Source organism: Cadophora gregata (genome assembly GCF_030347475.1).
Source record: "Cadophora gregata isolate MNR1 chromosome Unknown scaffold_19, whole genome shotgun sequence".
Classification (NCBI taxonomy): Eukaryota; Fungi; Ascomycota; class Leotiomycetes; order Helotiales; family Ploettnerulaceae; genus Cadophora; species Cadophora gregata.
The window spans coordinates 658,256-678,334 of NW_026695942.1; the positions used below are offsets into that span (position 1 = coordinate 658,256).

General features: G+C 48.1%; 8 protein-coding genes across 8 annotated transcripts; 3 read left to right on the forward strand and 5 right to left on the reverse strand.

Annotated features, from left to right (window-relative positions):
* Nucleotides 1-527: 527 nt before the first annotated feature.
* ONS95_007219 (uncharacterized protein) lies at nt 528-1,112 on the reverse strand (the record flags this gene model as incomplete). The annotated part of the gene is made up of 1 exon (XM_058500717.1): nt 528-1,112. One exon carries the CDS (start codon nt 1,110-1,112, stop codon nt 528-530), a length of 585 nt encoding a protein of 194 aa, XP_058349534.1.
* A 963-nt stretch (nt 1,113-2,075) lies between these two features.
* Nucleotides 2,076-2,822, reverse strand: ONS95_007220 (uncharacterized protein; the record flags this gene model as incomplete). The annotated part of the gene is made up of 1 exon (XM_058500718.1): nt 2,076-2,822. The coding sequence occupies one exon, from the start codon at nt 2,820-2,822 to the stop codon at nt 2,076-2,078; it is 747 nt and encodes a 248-aa protein (XP_058349535.1).
* A 245-nt stretch (nt 2,823-3,067) lies between these two features.
* On the reverse strand, nt 3,068-7,557 carry LYS2 (large subunit of alpha-aminoadipate reductase). The gene is made up of 3 exons (XM_058500719.1): nt 4,073-7,557; nt 3,689-4,001; nt 3,068-3,635 (listed from the first exon to the last, which is right to left on the reverse strand). Exons 1-2 carry the CDS (start codon nt 7,276-7,278, stop codon nt 3,704-3,706), a joined length of 3,504 nt encoding a protein of 1,167 aa, XP_058349536.1. The 5' UTR covers nt 7,279-7,557; the 3' UTR covers nt 3,068-3,635; nt 3,689-3,703.
* Nucleotides 7,558-7,682: 125 nt separating this feature from the next.
* On the forward strand, nt 7,683-10,120 carry ONS95_007222 (uncharacterized protein). The gene has a single exon (XM_058500720.1). It carries the CDS (start codon nt 8,016-8,018, stop codon nt 9,870-9,872), a length of 1,857 nt encoding a protein of 618 aa, XP_058349537.1. The 5' UTR covers nt 7,683-8,015; the 3' UTR covers nt 9,873-10,120.
* A 587-nt stretch (nt 10,121-10,707) lies between these two features.
* Nucleotides 10,708-11,715, reverse strand: ONS95_007223 (uncharacterized protein; the record flags this gene model as incomplete). The annotated part of the gene is made up of 3 exons (XM_058500721.1): nt 10,708-10,942; nt 11,093-11,292; nt 11,452-11,715. The coding sequence occupies 3 exons, from the start codon at nt 11,713-11,715 to the stop codon at nt 10,708-10,710; spliced, it is 699 nt and encodes a 232-aa protein (XP_058349538.1).
* A 1,423-nt stretch (nt 11,716-13,138) lies between these two features.
* On the reverse strand, nt 13,139-15,630 carry ONS95_007224 (uncharacterized protein). Its single transcript, XM_058500722.1, has 2 exons — nt 15,231-15,630; nt 13,139-15,167 (listed from the first exon to the last, which is right to left on the reverse strand). Exon 2 carries the CDS (start codon nt 14,881-14,883, stop codon nt 13,462-13,464), a length of 1,422 nt encoding a protein of 473 aa, XP_058349539.1. The 5' UTR covers nt 14,884-15,167; nt 15,231-15,630; the 3' UTR covers nt 13,139-13,461.
* On the forward strand, nt 15,631-18,771 carry ONS95_007225 (uncharacterized protein). Its single transcript, XM_058500723.1, has one exon. The coding sequence runs from the start codon at nt 15,889-15,891 to the stop codon at nt 18,229-18,231; it is 2,343 nt and encodes a 780-aa protein (XP_058349540.1). The 5' UTR covers nt 15,631-15,888; the 3' UTR covers nt 18,232-18,771.
* Nucleotides 18,772-19,419: 648 nt separating this feature from the next.
* Nucleotides 19,420-19,846, forward strand: ONS95_007226 (uncharacterized protein; the record flags this gene model as incomplete). The annotated part of the gene is made up of 2 exons (XM_058500724.1): nt 19,420-19,534; nt 19,605-19,846. The coding sequence occupies 2 exons, from the start codon at nt 19,420-19,422 to the stop codon at nt 19,844-19,846; spliced, it is 357 nt and encodes a 118-aa protein (XP_058349541.1).
* Nucleotides 19,847-20,079: the final 233 nt, after the last annotated feature.

Genomic DNA, 20,079 nt, shown 5'->3' on the forward strand with positions numbered 1-20,079 from the left:
TGTTGTAGCGGTTCTGCTGCTTCCCAAGTCCCATTCGGGGCGCCCGACTTCAACAAGTCCCAGGCACCTCGTTTTCAGTTTCAATGAAGTTTGTTTGATGGCATTGCCAATATCATGGAAGTCAGATAACAAATTTGGTTGCCTTTTTCCAGAAGACGTCACGCTAGAATAGTCCAGAGCGAAGTGCAAGCCAAGCAGTGTTAAAACTGCCCCTTCATTCTTACGAAAGGCGCTCCAGTAATCTAATCGCTCGGCCATGGAAAATCCGACCCCAGCGAAGGTAAAGATCCTCGCGCATTCAATTCGATATTGTGGTTCGACGTGCTCCAGCATATGTCGATACAAGCCCAACAAACTGGATGGAACTAACTTCAGCCGGCTTCGCAGGGTCTCGAAGTCATCCAAATTGTCAATGCCATCAAGGAGCGATTTTACAACCAGGCGAACCCACATAAAGATACCTTGGGCTTGGCGCACAACCAGTGAAACGAGGGTCGAAAGTTCTTCACTAGATAGATGGGACGAATCTAATCTCGCAGTGCCGCCCAATAGCTTGTCTTCTGTGTATCGGTAGATATCACTGTACGTGAGATGTTGAAGGCTGAGCTTTGATTGTTGGTCGAAGTGCTTGTGGAAGATCTGATAAGGTCTACTTGAGAAGCAGATCTTGACATTGGCCCGATCCAGCGAAGTGAGAGACTTGATGCGGCAAATGACCTCCCTGTAGTCATTTCATGGCGCTCAGAGTTCGAGTAATGGTCGGAAGCTCCTTGATATTCATCGAGTCCATCGATGAAGAGGGCCACCTTTCCTAGATCTCGGGAAATCAGATCCTTCAATGCCTCAAACGCATAAGGAACAGTCCAAGCTCGCAAAATGACTGGTACATTTGGGTTGCTTAGATTATTCCACAATTCAGGAAAAACGTCCTTAATCGAGCTACGATGCTTCCTGAGCAGATAGTGGAGCAGGGATCTGAATAGCCCGGTTTGAGAGCATTGATCTGGGTTGCCACTATTCCAGAAGAAAAAATATTCCATAGTGAGTTCCCGCTCTCCAGCCCACTTCTTAAGCTTCTCCTTCGTTCGGGAATCCTTCACAATGTACTTCATTAAAGTGGACTTCCCAGAGCCGGCTTTCCCATTGATCCAATACAGCTTCTTGTTGCTTCCTTCCAGCCAATCCGAAAATTGATTCCAAGTGGGCTGCTTCGAATTTCCAAAAATCCAATTGAATGTTTTAGCGTGAGCTGGATCGATAGTCTCGTATCAGACGTCCATGTAGGGAAGCTCAAGTGCTGTAAGATGGCGTCTTCTCTCCGCTTGTTGTCTTGGCTTAGTTCTTGCTTCTGCTTCTTAGTGACGGCCTGGATGAACTCTGCGTAGCTTTGATCGAAATGTCGCTTTATATTAGGGCCCGTTTGGATCGGAAGTGACAACGCACGGTCCAGCTTTGTCGGATTCTTAAGCGAGATGCAGAAGTAACGCCAAGATTCCTTTGTCCCACTGAAATTTAGTAGGGATTAAGAATAGAAATTAAGTCGTGTCATGAAAAGGCACTAATGCCGATTTTGAAGGGCGCTAGTTCTAGTGGACTGTACGCTGGAGGGTACGCTGGAGGGGCTCTTAAGGGCCCTGTAGTGAGTACCTTATTAGAGTAGTACAAACTCACTTTCAGGGTACTTGCTTACTTCTTTTTAATATAATCGCAAATCTTATAATTTGCGTGTTATTAAAAAACTTTCTTAGATACACTTTTTAATTAATACCTTTTAAATCATTCAAGTTTGTATTAAATAGATTATTTTTAAATACTTTAGTTAATAAGTTATATTTAATTTAAGAAAGAAATATCCTTTAGTTAAGCTTTAGGACCTAGCTAGCTCAGACATAAGGTGATAAAGTGACACTTTTGACACGATTTCGACTTTTAGTGTTATTTGTAACAAAAAACTAAAGTTAACAGAAATAACAGATATTTCTAGAAGTGACAATATCGAGCTAAACAGAATTGTCACTTATTTGTTATTTCTCAAAGTGACGGAAGTGACGATTTTGTTATCTCGAGCTTTAGTGTCACTTCCCAAGTGTCACTTCCGAGCTAAACAGGCCCTTAATCTCCGTTGTCTCATGAAGAGTTTGGATAACAGCCGTCTGTCTTCCGAGTTCTTGTGCAAACACACCTTGTCCTTCAATGAGCAACTGAACGAAGCGTCTCCCTTGGTCCTCCAGAGAAGCAAATTTCTCCGAGTTCCGGATTGAAACCAAATTGTAGACCTCCCTACAGACGCAAAGTAAGCTACCATTTAAAACAACTTGGAACGTTAAGATTGCCAAACATTCCCAGAGACATTGCCAAAGAACACTAGATGCAGACTTAAGCTTGAGTAGGATGCTGAATTGAAACTCAGAACGAAAATCGTTTAGCCTGCTCAATTTCTCTTCGAGATCTTTCTTTCCCCATATGCTCTTCATAGCAACTTTAAGTTTGCTCAGCCCTCTGGACTTGGCATTCTCGTCCAAGGTAAGCTTGTTCAGCTTCGTAGACATTTCTCTCGCAAGAACAGCACATCGCGAGGCGAGGTTTTCGAGCTTCTGCTCACTTGCAGTCGGCTGTGTGGTGGTAGATGAACCGGTCGCACTAGACAGCTTGAGCCCGTCTAAGCTGAGAGATAATTTGTCGACGAGCATTTGCATGTCGGAGATGTCGTCTGTCGCGCCAGAAGCGGAATGGGAGATATCTTGGATCTCTGAGATCAACTTGCATCCGACATCAATGAATCCAACGATATTGCTGGCAAGGCCTATGGCCACCAGAGCCATATTGACAGCCCTGAAACCTCTTTCGAACAGTCTCTTGTTCCGTACGCTATCAAAGGGATGTGCAAAGAATCTTTTGCTGCAGACAAGATGCCGAGTGCTTCGTATGTTGTGAGAATGAACAGAAGTTTCCCCTGCGGCGAGTACAAAAGTGGTCTGAGGCTAAGTCCCAAATTCATCGATCAGGCTGGCGCTTAAGCGAATGCTGTGATAGGCACATGACTGATCAAGTGTTAGGCTTATAACATCTGGATGATAGGACGGTAGGCAGTGCCGGAGAGCTGTGTCATGCAGTGTAACAAGCAAAGCCCTACCGGACGCTGCACACAAAGCGGTCTTCATGGCGAAATGTATACACTCGGTACCTCACGCAAGAGTTGTTGCAATATTCTAGATGTATAGATGTTTTGTGTTGACTTGACAAATACAGCATGTGTAGGAGGAAAAGAACAAAGAGGAAGACGAAGACCATTCATTAAGGATGGAAGACATCGCCATGAAGGCGGGACCTCGCTCCTTCCTACCAGCAGTAACGAAACTTGAAAAGCAAGACATGAATGGGAAGAACCACCCTTTTTTTTTGCCGCGCTTTCCTTCCTCCATGTGTTAAACTGAGGGAGGACGAATTTTTCCTCACAATATACTTCTGTAAAGGGCCTAGGAATGGAAGGTTCGCCCCGGGCAAAACGTACCCATGTCCAGTTTCAGAGGCTAGATTTACGCTCTTATCCGTGATATGGGAGAGTTAGATCGAAATATGCATCAGTCTGCGATCTCAGAGATTCTCAGGTGTTCTTCAGAGTATCCTAATGCATACTAGAGATGATGTTGGTCAAAGTTCATAACACGCACTACATCATCTAGCTCACCGAATCCTCTAGATTTCAAACCAACGCCCCACGACCTCCAACTCTCAACAGCGCGGCCTTCTGCTCCTCACTAATCTTCACATCCGGTAACACCTTCTTTCCCTTTCCAGCAGGACCACCAACGAAACCGATTCCAACCAGGTAAGCGAGATATCGTCCCATGATCTCCTCGTCAACATATCCACCTGCTGAGAGGTCCTGAGAGGTAAATTGGATGTCGGACTTTAAGGAGGCGGTGGCGTTTGGGTCGGCCATTTCAGGGGCGATGGTGTCGTCTGGTAGGGAGGTTGTAGCGAAGTGGTACAGTGGCATTCTGTTTTCACATTGTCAGCCAATTTGTTCGGAAAGGAGAGAAAAGAGGCTGTGCGAAAAGAAAAGACCTACAAAGCATGCTGTTCTCTTCCATCACCCTCGCCCTGACCTGCAGCATAGTTCTCCAACTTCCTCTTCCAAACGTCATATTCCACCTCAGGAACCTCCCACCCATAGCTCTCAAGCATAGCGAGATACTGACTAAACGTCAAGCGTGGATGACTCGTTATCTGGGCGACAGCCAACTTCCCCTTCTTTGGAGGACTCAGTGCCGAGGCAACGACTACGCGCGCTACATGGCTGACGGGGACTTGGTTGACTGTGTTTGCGATTCTGGGACGGCAACTGAGTTGGATACAGCCCTTCGCCATACGGATCAGGAAATCATCGGTGTTAGTAACACCGCTGGTCGGATCACCAGTCACGTATCCAGGACGAATGACAGTCCCGCGAAGACCCCGCGAGCCCGCTGCGCGCACGAGATACTCGGATACCCATTTGCTTTGACCGTAGCCGGTCCCTAAACCTGTGGCACTACCGGAAAGGTCGTCATCCTCGGAGACGGGAACGCCAGATGCGGATTGCTTGACGAAATAGTCCGTGTCGAGGACGGAGGTGGATGATACGAAGGCGAGTTGCTTTGGAGTACCAGTAGAGCAGAGAGCGAGGATATCCAAAGTGCCTTGGACGTTGGCCGGGCGGAGATTGGAATACGGGTACACCCAGTGGACGAGCGCACCATTATGAACGATTACGTTCGCGTCTTGAGCGACTTTTGCGAATGTTGCTTCTGAGAGTCCCAAGCGAGGTGAACCGAGGTCACCCACGACGCATGTTATTCGTGACTCCCAAGAGGAATCCCAGACGCCATAAGCCTGGCAAGTTTGTTTGACCCGATTGAGGGCGGTGGTTGGGTCGAGGGCGCGGACGTGTGCGATGACTTTGATGGGTGGAGAGGAGCGAGTGAGGAGATCCCGCAGGAGATATGCGCCTAGGAAACCGGTTGCACCCGTGAGGAAGACGGTTAGTGGAGTGGTGGGTGTGATGGGTGTGTCTGATGATGGGAATGAGGATGGAAGTGTCTTGAGGAGAGCTTTGGCGTCGGCGGCGTAGTCTACTACAGCTTCGACTTGTATTTCTTCACTGGTAGTCGAAGATGTGCGGCGCTCGATCTGAGCAGCAAACGTCTTGAGTGTGGGATTCTGGAACATCACGCTCATGTTGATCTTGATACCGGACCATTTGCGATTGACTTTGAAAAGCATCTGTTGGGCGAGAATGCTGTGTCCACCAATGTCAAAGAATGAATCGTCGGGGCTAATGGTTCGTTCGTCGACGGTGGGGATGAGAGAGCCCCAGATACTGGCAACGTCCTTTTCGGTTTCTGTGAGATCAACATGCTTGCCTTGTGGTCTTGCGGCGGCGAGTTGCGCTGCGTCTGGGAATGGGAGAGCGGGCTTGTCTTTCTTGCCATTGGGGTTTAGAGGGAATTTGTCGAGCGGAATGATGACTTCTGGGATGGCGTACGAAGGGAGCTTCTCCTTGAGAAATTGCTTGACGTCGTCTCCTAACGGCCAGAATCGTCGAAGTCGTCCTTGGATTCCTTCACCAGATGTGTCGTCTTCCAAACCCTTCTGTTCAAGCCATCTTGCCCACTTCTGCATATCTGGCACGATATAGCTGACAAGAGTCTGTTCTTCATCCTTATTCCTTCGGACCAGAGTGACATTGTCTAGTACCATCACATGATCAGACAGATATTTATCGATTTCACCAAGTTCGATTCTAAACCCTCGGATCTTGACTTGGTCATCCGCACGGCCAACACACTCCACATCTCCAGTTGGCATGTACCGACCGAGATCACCAGATCTGTACATACGATCTCTCGGCCCCTGGTAGAATTCTCTCCATGGTTCTTCCGCGAGGGACTTCGCTGCTTTCTTATCCTCCTCAATCCACTTGGAATTATCGACGAACCAACTGTCCACGAACTTAGTTTTGGTAAGCTCGTCACTGCCGAGATATCCCTCAGCCAAACCAGCAGCGCGAACGTATATTTCCCCGATCTCACCAACGCCGCAGACACGGTTTCGGTTTTCGCGGTCCACGATGAGAAGCTGGACATCCTTCATGCCTTTACCGGCTGGAATGACATTGCCCATGTTCTCCAGGTACTCTGGATCGGAGGCACGGCTAGGAATCTCGTAGTAACTGACGGCTCGCTGCGTCTCGGTAGTTCCATACATGTTCACTATGAACACATTTGGAGCCAGCTTCTGCAGAGACTTGCAATCTCGCTTAATTAAGATATCTCCAACGAAGAATGAGTGGTGCAGAGCTGGGAATTCAGCACTAGCTCCACCGACCAGAATCTGACCCATCGCAGGTGTCAAGTGAGTGACTGTAGCACCATGTTCACGCATCCATTCGGCCAGTCTCTCATGCTGGATATCATCCTTGGAAGGTACCAGAAGCTGAGCTCCAAGAAATAGAGGAGTGAAAATATCTCGTTGGATGGGATCATGAGCAATACCTGACAACATCGTAAACTTGTCATTCTTGGTAAGGTTGAAATTCTCAGCCATCCAATCAAAGTAGTAGGCAAGTGAATAGTGTCTGCCTCGGACGCCCTTGGGTCGACCTTCGGATCCTGATGTGAAAGACAGAGTAGGTGTGGAATCCGGTCCCACCACAACTCCGGGACTCTTGGCTTTCAAAGACACTTGATCTGCTAGAACGTCCTTCCCGTTGATGTTTCCACCAACAAGAGTTCCATCATCATTGAGTTCCAATCCGGGAACCTCAGTCCGAAGTTGCAGATTCTCCTTGATAAAGCTTCGAACTTTGTCCGTCAATTCTCCAGCCTCTTTGGTTGCTTTATCAATGACAACGAGGGCTCGAGGTCTCGCAACATCAAGATAGATGTTCTGACGATCCGGAGGATAAGAAGGATCGATCACTGAAAATGTAGCTCCAGCCTTCAAGATTCCCATAACTGTCACTACCAAGTCAACACCTCGATGACTGTAGGACATGACCACTTCCCCTCGCTGAACACCTGACTGCACCAGATGATGAGCCAAAATGTTTGAAGCTTCATTGATCTGACGGTAAGTGAACTCTCTCCTTGGTGAGGACCCAGATGCAGTTTCAACGACGCATAGTCGGTCTGGATGTGCTTCAGCATTTGCAGAAAAGATATCTTGGATAGCTCCTCGGTATGCAGACCAATGAAGGTCGGCTGTGGGATCTGGGAGATCTGGTTTGGTGGACATTGTGATCAAAGGTTGACACCGAAGATTTGATAGAAGAAATGAGGCCAATCGTTATTTGTTCGGAGTAGATATGAGGAGATATATCAGGGTCCAAGTGGGGTAAATGAGTGACTAACACTTAGTACCTGGCCTGATGCACGAAATGTTCAGTTGTGATAGTGATCCCGGTTCTGATATCAATTGAAACTGAGGGCATTCACAGAAGTCTAACCCAGAGACAGATATGAGTTATGTAGTGGAGGAAAGACGGGAGAATAGAAAATATGGAAGTAAATACACGAGGCGGAGTCACATCCGGACAATTCTCAGCCTCGCGAAAATTGTGTGCCGTTATCGGAGTCACGTGCATCTACCCCTGATTCTCTATCGCAGCTGGCGCCAACGCTGGCTTGGCTCGAGTTGGAAATGGATTGGAATGTCCAAATATAGCATCAACATTGATGGCATTCTGACATTGTGTCCAGACTCCCACGAACTTGCTGGGTTTTCTTCTTTTCTTTGGAGTCTTATATCTGCAGCGTTCTTGATTTTGTTTCAGCCTCTGTTCGCTATCTCGTAAGGTTCCTGGAAACAGCGCAGGACACTCTCGGACCGCGTCACCAAACGACAAAGTCAAGGATCCAAGACTATTAGATTCTCGACGGCTACAGACCGCGAATCGACCTTTCTCGATGCGCTCTTGATCGATTATCAATCTGCGGTTTCATTGCCTTTCACAGCGACTCCAATTCTATACAATGCCAGTCCAACGCACATTCATGGGCAGGCCAGTACGCTCTCTGCCTCCTCGGCGGATGGCAGTTCTTCTTGGTACCATTGCCGTATTTGCTGTGATGACTCTTGTCTTTACACTGCCAAATTCGATACCGGCAAGACCATCACTCGGCAGGTTTACAGACCATAAGATATCGATGCCAAAGATCCCCAAGAAGCTGTCGCCCAGCATCCTCAACCCCTTCAGACCAGCAGCACATGCTCCACCAGTCCAGAAGAATAGCACGAGTGGGGAGGCGTCGTGGTATACGAATTGGAACTGGCTGAGTCCTTTCTCGTCCTCAGTGACGCTGGATGAGAATCGGTCGCTACTCCCGCCCGTGCAAGAACGACCCCCGATTTATACATATTATGATCACACGTCGAAGAAGGATGAGGAGCTCAAGAAAGCTGAGAATGCTATCTTGCTGACATGGAGACGGGCGTGGTGGGCACAAGGCTTCAAGCCAATCATATTGAGCCCAGCTGAAGCCATGAACAACCCAATGTATGCGGAATTGCAGATGAAAGAACTGGAGGAGCAATTAAAGACTGAGTTATCGAGATGGTTGGCTTGGGAGAATATGGGAACTGGTTTACTCTGCAACTATCTGCTGCTTCCCATGGGATCACACGTGGATCCACTGTTGGCATACCTACGGAGAGGGGATTATCCAAAATTGACTCGATTCGACAACTTAGGAAGCGGAATGTTTGCAGGATCCAAGGCCGAAATTACAGCAGCTCTAAAGGAAGCATTGGCGAACAAGGATCTAAAGACTGCGAAGACCTTCATCGATGCTGTGAAGCCAGACACTTTCGAGATCGAGCCAAAGCATGAGTCTTTGGCTTATTACGATGCAAGGACGGTTCAAGACAAATACCCCAAGATCGCAGACAACATAGTTGGAAAAGGGGCTGCAGGATTGGTGATCTTGAACAAGCTCACCGTTTCCCATCTCCACGGAACATGGCAGAATGTATTCTCCAAAGGAATCGCAGTTCTAAAGCCCCATCCAGACCACATGACCTACGCTGTCGAACCCGCCTTGAAGCTTGCGAAATTCTTGTCTCAATGTCCGGAATCACCCATGCCAGCATCCTGCCCTCCCAACCTTCCACGGTGCAAGCCATGCGTGGCGTCAACGCCCATGAAGATTACTACCCCCGAACACTACGTCAACACAACCGACCTCTACACAATCGGCACCGTCCCCCACCCCTTCACAACCGCCATCCTAACCGCCTTTCGATCCGACATCGACGTCCCTTGGATCAGACGCACATCTAGCCGCGACCCATGGCTCACAACACTCACACAACGCCTCCTCGGCTCTGGCGTCTCAGGCGCTCCCCGTGTCATCAAGTTCAAAGAAGCCGTCACCTCCCGCTTCGGTACCGCCCACTCCCTCTGGATCACCGCGGAAAAAGACATGCCCACCGACCTAGACTGGTATTTCGGATTCAGCATTCCCCGAAACGCAACCGACACAGGCAAATCCGAGACTCCCGTCCCAGGACCCGAACGCCGACCTAAACCGGTCGTGGATCCTAAAGATGGGCCTGTACCAAGCCCAGAGGATGTCGAGAAAGAGAAAGAGCTGTTGAAACGGGCGAAGGAGTTTGGAGCGCAGAGGAGTGCGGATGAGGAGAAGTTGAGGGGTGCCATTGAGGCGTGGAATCTGGCGGATACGGAGGCTTGGAGGTTTGCGAGGGCGTTTTTGGCGAGAAGCAGGGTCGAGAGGTTGAAGTGGGAGGAGGAGGAGAAGAGATATGCGGGGGGTGCAGGGGCTGAGAGGGGGAAGAGTGAGGGCTGGGGGAGGTGGTTTGATGATAGGTAGATGAGCTTTCGTATGTTGCTATTAGAGCATCTGTGTGATTAGGATGAGGCTTGTGATCTACCTCTGCTGTTTTGTGCTATCTCTGGAAAGGAACGCGAAGAGAGGAGGATACCAACAGGACAGTGCAGTACATTACCAGGAGTTCGGGATACTTCGTTCGAAGCGAGAAGAGAGCTGGATGGGCTTCGCTTACTGTATTATAAGCTGATGACGATGTAAAAGTACCATTCAAATACCGTCAGCGCATTCTCATTATCATCTTTTTATTCTGATAAATCCATTGCACTGCGTTGCTTTTTGTGCAGTATCAGGAGGTTGAACACCCGACTGACTATCTACATACATATTTTTCCCAGCTTAGTCGAATAGCCCACCACGATGAAACGATGTGCCAAAAGACTGACTTGTTGAAAATCTGTCATTTTCCCCCTTCAATATTTTCACTCTGACGCGGGAAGTAGTAGAAACGCAACGAATATATACAACAATCCATCAAGAAAGCTCCGTGACTTAAGAGCTGGACGTTGAAGTCCCTCCCGTTTTCAGACCCGTGAATGAAACGCATATATGTACCTAGGATGTTGAGATCCTCCCCGTTTTGATTGCGAAACGACGTTCTGTAATAGATTAGCATTCAACTTCACCCGCTCGACTAAGTGTTCGGGCGAAAGTTTACCAGCTCCAACTCCCACCCGACAACCAGCCACCAGCAGCGAAAGAAAAAGATGGAATAAACCAAAAGAATGTAACAAGCAAACAAACAAGATGCCAATCAGATCCAAACACTCCCCAAGAAAACCCCCCTCCCCTTCTCCCTTCTCCGTCGTCCCCCAATTTAAACTGTCGTATCCCCACCCATCTCACCACTCAACTCTCGACTCGTGACCCCTCTTCTAGCTTCTCCATTCTTCTCATTCTCAGCTGATCCATTGGCTTTCAGATTAGAGGTAGAAGAGCTGGTTGAAGTGGCTGGTGAGGGGGAGTTGGAAGAGTTGGTGCGGGATGTGCCGGCTGTTGATGATGAGGATGAGTCGCGCTCTGAGAGGAGGGCGCGGATATGTGGGTTGAGCCTGGGGAATGGTCAGCAAAAGGACTTCTCGAACTCCACAGCCCTCCTTCCTGTCCCAGGCCAATACCAAGAGCTTATTTCTCAAAAAATTGGGATTAAAGACAAAAGAATAATTTTCCGAGTGTTAGAAAGTGGGAAAGACAAAACATACCATAACCCCTCCAACTGCTCACTGCTCATATTCTTTGCTCCAGAAATGAAACCACGGCATGTCTTAGCACCACAGAAACAATCGAAGCCTTGCGCCATATCCCATTCTGTGGATGGGTAGAAAAACGTCAATTCGTCACCAGGCTTGAGACCTTTTGGGCCAGCGAAGATGCCGAAGGACGTGGGGGACAGGTCGAATGTCTATAGTGAGAGGTGTTAGTTTTTGGTACTTTTTTATTAGGGAGTTATCCAAGTAGGAAGGAGTAGAATCGACTTCCTAAGTTAACGGAAAGTGAGGACTCAATTGAGAAGTGAAATCGATGCATACAGAAACAAAGACCAAAAAAAAAACACACATACCAAACTCGGATCACAACTATGGTTGATATAAACCAAATCACTATTCAGATTCAGATGCTCTTCCTTCCCCATCTGCACAGTCGCATACGTCGGTTTATCCGCTTTCGTACAAGGCGGGAACTCCAGTTTCGCGTACAATCCGAATGGTGGGACAGTGATTTTCGAGAGAGACTTGGTGGTGAATTCGGAAGGGTTGCTGGGGAGAATGACTTCTTGGATGGAAGGGTGCGAGGGTTGTGTCCAGTAGGGAGTGGGGGGTGCCATTTTTGAAGGGGTTTGTTTTGGATTGGGCGAGGGTCTTTGTTTTGGTGACTTTGGTATGGATTTTGATGGATAGTCGTATTTGAACGAGGTCTTTTGTGTCGTATGCCAGGTATCTGAAGATGCAAATATGAGGCTGCTTCGGGAGGACAGGTAATTTGCTCTGGGCAGCTGCGAGTTGGAAGTTGGAGGACTTGGAATGAGGTCTTTTTAAATAAAGGTTCTGTAGGGAGGCTTGTAATTCAATGTACTTGGATTCTGTGAATCGAATAAGATTCTTCTTTGACTTTTTGAGTGTGAATGTACAGGTTCTTGAATAATTTAAGGACAGAATGAGGGGTCTTTGGCGGGGCAATTCCGAGGTGTTCGTGCACTGGTAAATATTCACGAAGATCCACTTCCAAGTCCGCTTTGAGGTTCAACGATTCCAACTGTACTTATGTTTTTCGATCCTTTTCGAGGAAATTTTCGTAAGTTGGTAGGTAAGGTCACAGTTCAAGGAGCAGTTGGATCGAGGATGTTGAGTCTGACTTCGTGAAATATTCACGTTCATTCATGAAATCTGATCGGATAGATGGAACGAATGATGAGCTCAGATTCGTCATGTGCATTTTTATTTTCATGCAGGAACGATGTAACTGGACCAGGGGCAGGGGGGGCTTCCTTCGGCTTGTGATTTCGCGGGGCAGAATGCAACTCAAGCCAGCCGTTTCTCGGCAGTGTGATGACCGAAGTCGGCAAGCGTAAGCGAGTAGCCGAGGCCATGGTCTTAATGAAATCTTGAGATACCCTACGGGGTTCCTTATACAGATAACGACTGTAGCTTGTCTGCATTTTATCTCAATTTTCTGGAGGACTGTAGTAAATTGCAGACAAAATTCAGATAAACCCTATAAAAAACATGTTTAAAAAATGCAGATAGATTAGCGTATCAGGAGCAGGTAAGAGAGTTCAAGTAGCTTAGGCCTTTTATGTTTCAAGTAAAACTAAGCTAAACACAGACCCTCTACACCTTCGGAATACTCGGAAAAGGGAAGGGGAAGAGAGAGCTACCTGGAGGGGGGAGACCTACCTAGGGGTAGGGTGACCTTTCCTCGGAGGGAGACCTTGCGTTAGGGGAAGACTTTAGAGGGTTGGAGGGAGAAAAAGAAGAAGGAAGAGAGAGAAAAAGAGAGCGAGAGAAGGAGGCTTTCTCAAAGGGAAATACTAAGAAATGTAGACAAAGTCTAGATATCAGCTCGAGTCAGGGAAAACCCTAAATAGCAGGAAAATCTAGTAAAAATCAGAGAATCTAGCTTAGGAAAATGCAGACGATTGATTAAATTACAGACAAAAGAACGTAAAAAGCGCCTGTTCACAGACGGTAACTGTAGAAAGTGCAGACTGTGTCTGTAAAAAATTCCCCCGTAGGGATATGTCACTGGCAGCAACAGTGACATGAATGAACACGGCACAGGCATGATCTTTGATTCCGCTATATTTAAACATTATATTACGAAAGACATCAGCAAGTTGTGGTAGCAATATCAACTACCATTTCTACAGCGCAATTTAGAATTTCATCTGCCAAGCCCTCTTCTTGAAAGCCGAGGAACTCTGATGGACATGAAGCAAATATTGTCAATGATGGATTCTTGCTAATACCGATACACGAGTGTTCAATATTTGCACCAGTCCAACACCTTTATTCACCCCTGCAGACCACATTCGAAACCACCAAATATTTTCCCAGCCCGACCAGTCTTGTGCTTACTTGAAGTAGGCGATAGTGGAAATTCTCTCGGATTTGTTTACCTCAACCACTTCGGCGTGCTCAACATCAACCTTCTCATTGAGAACTCCCGATCCACCCGGGCCATCAAAGATTTCAGCAATCTCTTCCAAACTGGGACCTCTAGTCTCGGGATACACCAACCAGACCACAGCAATCTCAACAACAACCCACGGCAGCCAAATGAGATAAACTTCCAAGTCATATTCTGGAGTCCAACTGGGAACGCATAGGTCGTGAGGAGCGTAAAGCTGGTTGCGAACAGCTGGTAGCAGGCCTTGGCCTCGCATACGGAGATGGAACGGCAGGATCTCGGTAATGTAGAGACCAAGATTACCGTTCAGGCCGAGATTGTAAGCTGGCGAGAAGAGGTAGAGGAATGCAACGACTGCTCCACCAGATGCTTTGTTGCTGGAATCCTTGGCGAAAATAGCGCTTCCTGTGGTGATGCTTACAAGACAGACGAGAATACAGGAAAGAGAGCCGAGGAAAAGAGGCTTTCGTCCGATTTTGCCGGGAAGAGTTGCGAAGTACAGGGCCGATACCCAGGATAGCATTTGCTGAGTTGCGTTAATCAATGTCTGTTCGAGACTGGTTGTGAGGCCCACTGAGGTCAGGACCGGTGATAGGTAGTAAGAAATGAATGCATTTCCTGAAAGTTGAGCGATGCACGCCGTCCAGAGAAGGATGAACAGGCGTTTTCTGTTTCCAGCGGTGCGGATGAACTCGACGTAGTTCTGGATCCAACTTCCTCGGTCGATGCTGCGCTCATATGCTAGTGCATCCTGGATCTCGTTGTACTCGAATTGAACCATGGGGTCATTTTCGCGACCTTCAGCGTGGTACCTCGTGAGAAACGCCAAAGCTTCTTCGCTGCGATCTTTGGAGATCAACCATCGAGGGCTCTCTGGTACGAAGTAGAGGCCACAAAGCTGGATGATCGAAGGGAGACCCTGAATTGCAGATGGTATTCGCCAGGCAGCGCTTCCAGAAATCCGAAATGTACCAAAGGTAGTCCAGGCCGCAACGATCGAGCCGAGAGCATATGAAGTGTTGAAGAGAGCAGTTGCTGTTGTTCGCTGGGATGGATGTGCAATCTCAGTTATCAAAGGAGCTCCTGAAGATCCAAGGAAAACCGTTCCACAACCAAGAATACCTCGAGCAACAACGAACATCGGGAGGTGTGCAGCACCAGCTTGAAGCGTGGCACCAAGACAGCAGATTGCTGCACCAGTTGCGAGGCTTGCACGTCGGCCAAATCCATCACATACGAATGAGAGGAATGGAATAGCACAAAGACCGCGGATTGGGTAAGCTGCGTTGAAGAGGCCCAAAGTCGAGCCCTTAGGTTCTCCAAAGTACGATCTCCAGCTTTCAACTGCCTGAAGACCGTTCATCATGGATTCATCATATCTGAAAGTTACAAATTAGCGGTGTTACAATTGATGTACAGCTGGATAATTTACCCTTTGAGTGAAAATGGACAGGAGTGGAAAGATCAAAAGGAGGTTGAGAGTGCGCAGATTCTTCTGTCGCCACCAGTGAGTGACATCGACGCTGCTATCGGGCATAGCCGATGCAGCAGTTTTCGCCGTTGAGGCATGCATTGCTACTTCTGTCGCAAGAAGTGAAAGTGACTTTCAGGAAGTGTATCTTGTTGGTTCTCTGATGGTATCGAGCAGAGCTGATGTGGTTAAGTGGAGGGCTCTGACTTCAAGAACAAGAAAAAGTTGGAGGTTATATATACTTGATTCTTGCTACCGGCGCATCATTGAAAGAAGAATCATCCTTCCTCGCACCTTTTCACCCGAATCTCATGTCTTCGCTTGGTGTCTGAATGGAAGTTCGCAAAAACTTAGTTGAATCTGGGGATCTGGGGTGCGGAGGTCGAATATGTGGCGTCAGCTCGAACCACGGCCGTATGAGAACAGAGTCTGACCTGGCAAACGAAGACAGAGAAGCTTCCCAAGCTTCAAACCATATCCGGGGCTACCACGTTCTGGGTCTTCTAGCTTCCTCGAAGTGGCGAGCAAAACGATTACTATTCAGCGGAATACCGGGAGCGATATCTCGGTTTTAGATTCTTGGCAGGTATCCGCGGAATACCGCGTAAGGAGGGGGTTCTCAAACCCACGCAGCCTCGTTCTTGTTTCTGTTCATCCCAATACAATCGTTGAGTGAGATTCGGTTTCTCGGCCCATCTAGATAATTCTCGCAGCATGATGGCCAGACTTCCGATCTTCTGAATATTAAAATTGTGTCCAGATATGTCGTGCCCTCGGCCACCCAGTAACATATCCGTCCTCACATCGACCCCATTTCCATTTCCTTGAGCGGGTGAAACTGAAGCCAGAGCAGTTTTATTAGCCTTTTCTGAACCAATAAATCTAGGTCTGGGTTCAAAAATGGGTTCGTCAGAAGTCAAGTGGATATGGCACCCAGATTGGACCGATGAGTCGGATGGGAGTTCTGCTGGAGGATTTGTCCATTTTCGAAAAACGATTGTCCTCAACCAGCCATCTAAAACATCCTTTTTGATCCAAATCACAGCAGATACGAAGTACAAGCTCTACGTAAACTCCAAATTGGCATCTGTCGGACCCGTTAAGGGAGACCTACACATGTGGTTCTATGACGAAGTCGACCTCCAGCCATTTCTCCATGAAGGAGTGAACACGATCAGTGTGCGTGTCTTGAGGTTCTATTACGCCACACCGTATGCGACGAGCTTTCCCCGAACACCATATGGAGGATTGTATATTCGAAGTTTGCTTGAAAGCACAGAGTTTGGATTGACTGTGGAAAGTGATGAAAGTTGGGAGAATGCAATCGACTGGTCAACACGTCTTAGGACTGATCTAAAAGAAGACGACTTTCTCCATATCTATGAGGAAGTAAATGGTGCTGGTATTGATAGGTTGCGGTGGGTAGCTGCAAAGGAAATGCAATTCCCAACCTCACATGGACTGTCCAGCCCGTGGAAACAATCCCCTCGCATGATACCTGGTCCGCGATACCAATCAGCGAAGTTCAAGGCGGTACACAATATTCGAATTTGTATATCTCAGGTTGATTGGGAGAAAGCTCTGCTAGGCACGAGTGAAATAGGGTCAGGCGTTGTCATGCGTCCCCCGGCAGGATCTCACCATGTCGAGCTCGAGGTTGAGCACCACATGACGGCGTTTCTTGACTTCAAATTTGCGAGATCACGGTCCACTGGAAGTAGTTGGAGAGTAATCTACTCAGAATGTTACGAGGACTCTCCAATATCGGTACCTTATCTTCGATGCAAAGACCAGCGACTCGACACTTCCAAGCAGCTAATTGGACCCGAAGATATTTTTCGTTTTACCGGACCTGCCACTGTGGCCGATCTCAGGTACCACGCACAAGCAGACGAGGAGGTCTTCTCTCCATTCCACTTCCGAACCTTTCGCCTCATATCCTTAGACATTGAAGTCGGCCATGGATCATACTTAGACTTCAAAGGTATCGATCTGACAACAACATCATATCCACTGACAGTCCTCGCTGAGATCAACACACATCCCGAGACGGACGATAAAGCAAGGATGCACGAGCTTTGGAATACTAGTCTCAGAACGCTTCAGAACTGTATACATGATTGTTACGAGGATTGCCCGTTTTACGAACAACTCCAATATGCTATGGATGTCCGAAGTTCTGCATTGTTTACTTACGCAGTCTCGGCAGACGATCGAATGGCTCGCCAGGCAATCATCCAACTTCACAACTCGTACCTGCCAAGTATTGGACTTACGGCTAGCCGCGCACCCGCACACCAGTACCAAATTATTCCTCACTTCTCTCTGTTTTGGATCTGCATGGTGACGGACCATTTTGAGTATTTTCACGATGCCAGCTTTGCCCGTCAATTTCTGGCTGTTTGCGATGGTGTGCTAGAAACCTTCGCGCGGCTTATTGATCCAAGTCTCGGTCTGACCCGTTGTGTAAAGTCTCCTGCAAAATGGGACTTCGTTGATTGGACTGAGGCATGGAAACCGATGGGAATACCTCCAGCTGCTGAGAGAACGGGCTATCAGAGCTACACGAATATGCTTTATGCCTATACCTTAGACAGAATGTCAGATCTGTTAGAAGGTGTCGAGCGACCTGCTCTCGCAGGAGAATACAAATCGAGAGCTACAGCCACAGTACAGGCAATCAAGAAGCATTGCCCCAACGGAAACTTTTACACAGACGGCTTAGCTTCCACAGCTGACCCAAACCAGGATCTGAGCCAAAACAGCCAAGTATGGGCTGTCCTCTGCGGTACTGCTCAGGGCGATCACGCACGTACAATCCTAAACAAATGCCTGTCGGACTCCCGATTCACACCGGCTTCGTTGTCCATGTCCTTCTACACGCTCCGTGCTCTATCACTTGCAGGTGGAGATGTTTATAATGGAAACTTTCACCGATTCTGGGATCCTTGGAGGAAGCAATTGGCTCAAGGTGTCACCACCTGGGTCGAAGACGATGTGAGCCAGAGATCTGACTGCCATGCTTGGGGAAGTGCTCCGCTGTACGAATTTACAGCTGAGGTTGCGGGGGTCAAACCTGCAGGGCCGGGTTGGAGAGCAATTTCGTTTCGCCCGCGTGTAGATTTGTTTCCTGACCTGGACGCGAAGATTCCGTTTAAAGTAAATGGCGACGTTGCAGGACAGTACAGTCTCGATGCTGATGTGGCAGAGGGCAGACGTTTCTGGACGTTCCAAAGCTGGTGATTCCAAGTCAGGTAGAAGTGAAGGGTCGGGCGGGACCATAGATGGCGAAGCATGAAAGTCAACGGGCTGGACTTGCCAAGCATTATTTCTGGTTGCGAAAGACCGAATGAGATCATCTAGGCCATCAAGTCGTTTCAATATTGCCAGACTGGCTGCATCAAATCTAGACGAATGCAGCTGTCAGCTGGCAAGTTCTAGGAAGCTAAAGAAATGGTAACATTGGATCAGCTGGCCACAAACGCAGACTTGTCCTTTTCCTCATAGATATATGGAATGTCTAGATCTACGCAAGAGGTGCAGGACGGTTGCTCATTATCCCATTTTGTTCGCCGGCGTCGACAGGTTCGGCAAGCTTATACGGCGCGTTTTTGCGGGTACAGGTTTCTATCATTCGAAACCGTCCGGGGACGTTTCCGAGTCTCTGCCTCTGCATCGGGTGCTCTAGACATTTCCCCCCTCGCCCAAGTTTGTTTGGCTTCGCTTGATTCAGGCTTCGCGGCCTTGCGGTTGTAAAAGGGGTCCTTGAAATCAGAATGGGAGGAGTGAAAAGCGTCTGCGGAGTTCCGGGAACAAGGAGCTTCTTATGTTCTAGAACTATGCAGAGCGTCAACTGTAAGTGCGGGGTCATTCCCGTCTACTTGAATTGCGGGGGGCGAGTTGGTACAGTAACAATCTATTGGTGGGCTGCCAGCCGCTTAGCGAGCTAAGTAAACAACTTGCCAAGATGATCTAGGCATTCAAGTTGTGACATACGAGTTTTACGACCGTACGAAGCAGTACGATAATTCTAAGCCTCACTGCATTATCTAGAGTTGATGGCTGTCTGCGCTACGGCGGAGTCTAGATTACCCTGACTGACCCTTTACCGTGATGTTTGATAAGAGCCAACACAGGTGAAAGCGCGGGTACCAGGAACTGCGGAATAGATCTTTCCCGAGCTAGACCGACCATTATGCTTGGAATGTGTACATTACAAGCAAAGGGGAAATTACATCTCTTTAGCCACCTGTCTCTCAGTTGAAGCCGCGGAATATCGGGAATTCGCTATCAGCGAGGCATGAGCAACCTACTTTCAAATTGGACTGCTATCAATTCGATGAATCTTATCTACATCTGGAGTCCTATATCCCCACAACAAATTGGAGGATTTTGTCATCAAAAAACTCCACAACAAAACAAATCTTTACCATGCGCGACGTTTTCGAGACAAATCTTCCAACCCCACCATCTCCAATCTCGTCATTCGAGGTAGATGATGTTCTTCAAGAGCTGACCACTAAAGAGAAGATTGATCTTTTGTCAGGTAAATTGCCACTACAACGGCTTTTCCATGTTACGGTCGTACAGACACCTCAGAATGCTAACTCCCCCAGGTGTTGATTTTTGGCATACTCAAAATATCCCCCGTCTCAATGTTCCGTCAATTTGTATGTCGGATGGACCCAATGGTGTCCGCGGTAACCGATTCTTTAACGGAAGTCCTGCAGCTTGTTTTCCATGTGGAACAGCGCTCGCAGCAACATGGGACCTTGACCTTCTTCTCAAGGCGGGGGGCTTGATGGGCGAGGAAAGCAAAGTCAAAGGCGCCCATATACTTCACGGTCCCAACAGTTAATATGCAAAGAAGTCCACTCGGCGGTCGAGGATTTGAGTCGTTTTCCGAGGACCCTGTATTGGCAGGCAACTGTGCTACCTCGATTGTTAATGGCATCCAGGAGACAGGTGTGATGGCGGCTATCAAGCACTTTGTGGCGAATGATCAGGAGCATGAGAGGATGGCGGTAAATGCGATTGTTACGGAACGCGCCCTGCGAGAGATTTATTTGTTGCCGTTCCAGATTGCAGTGA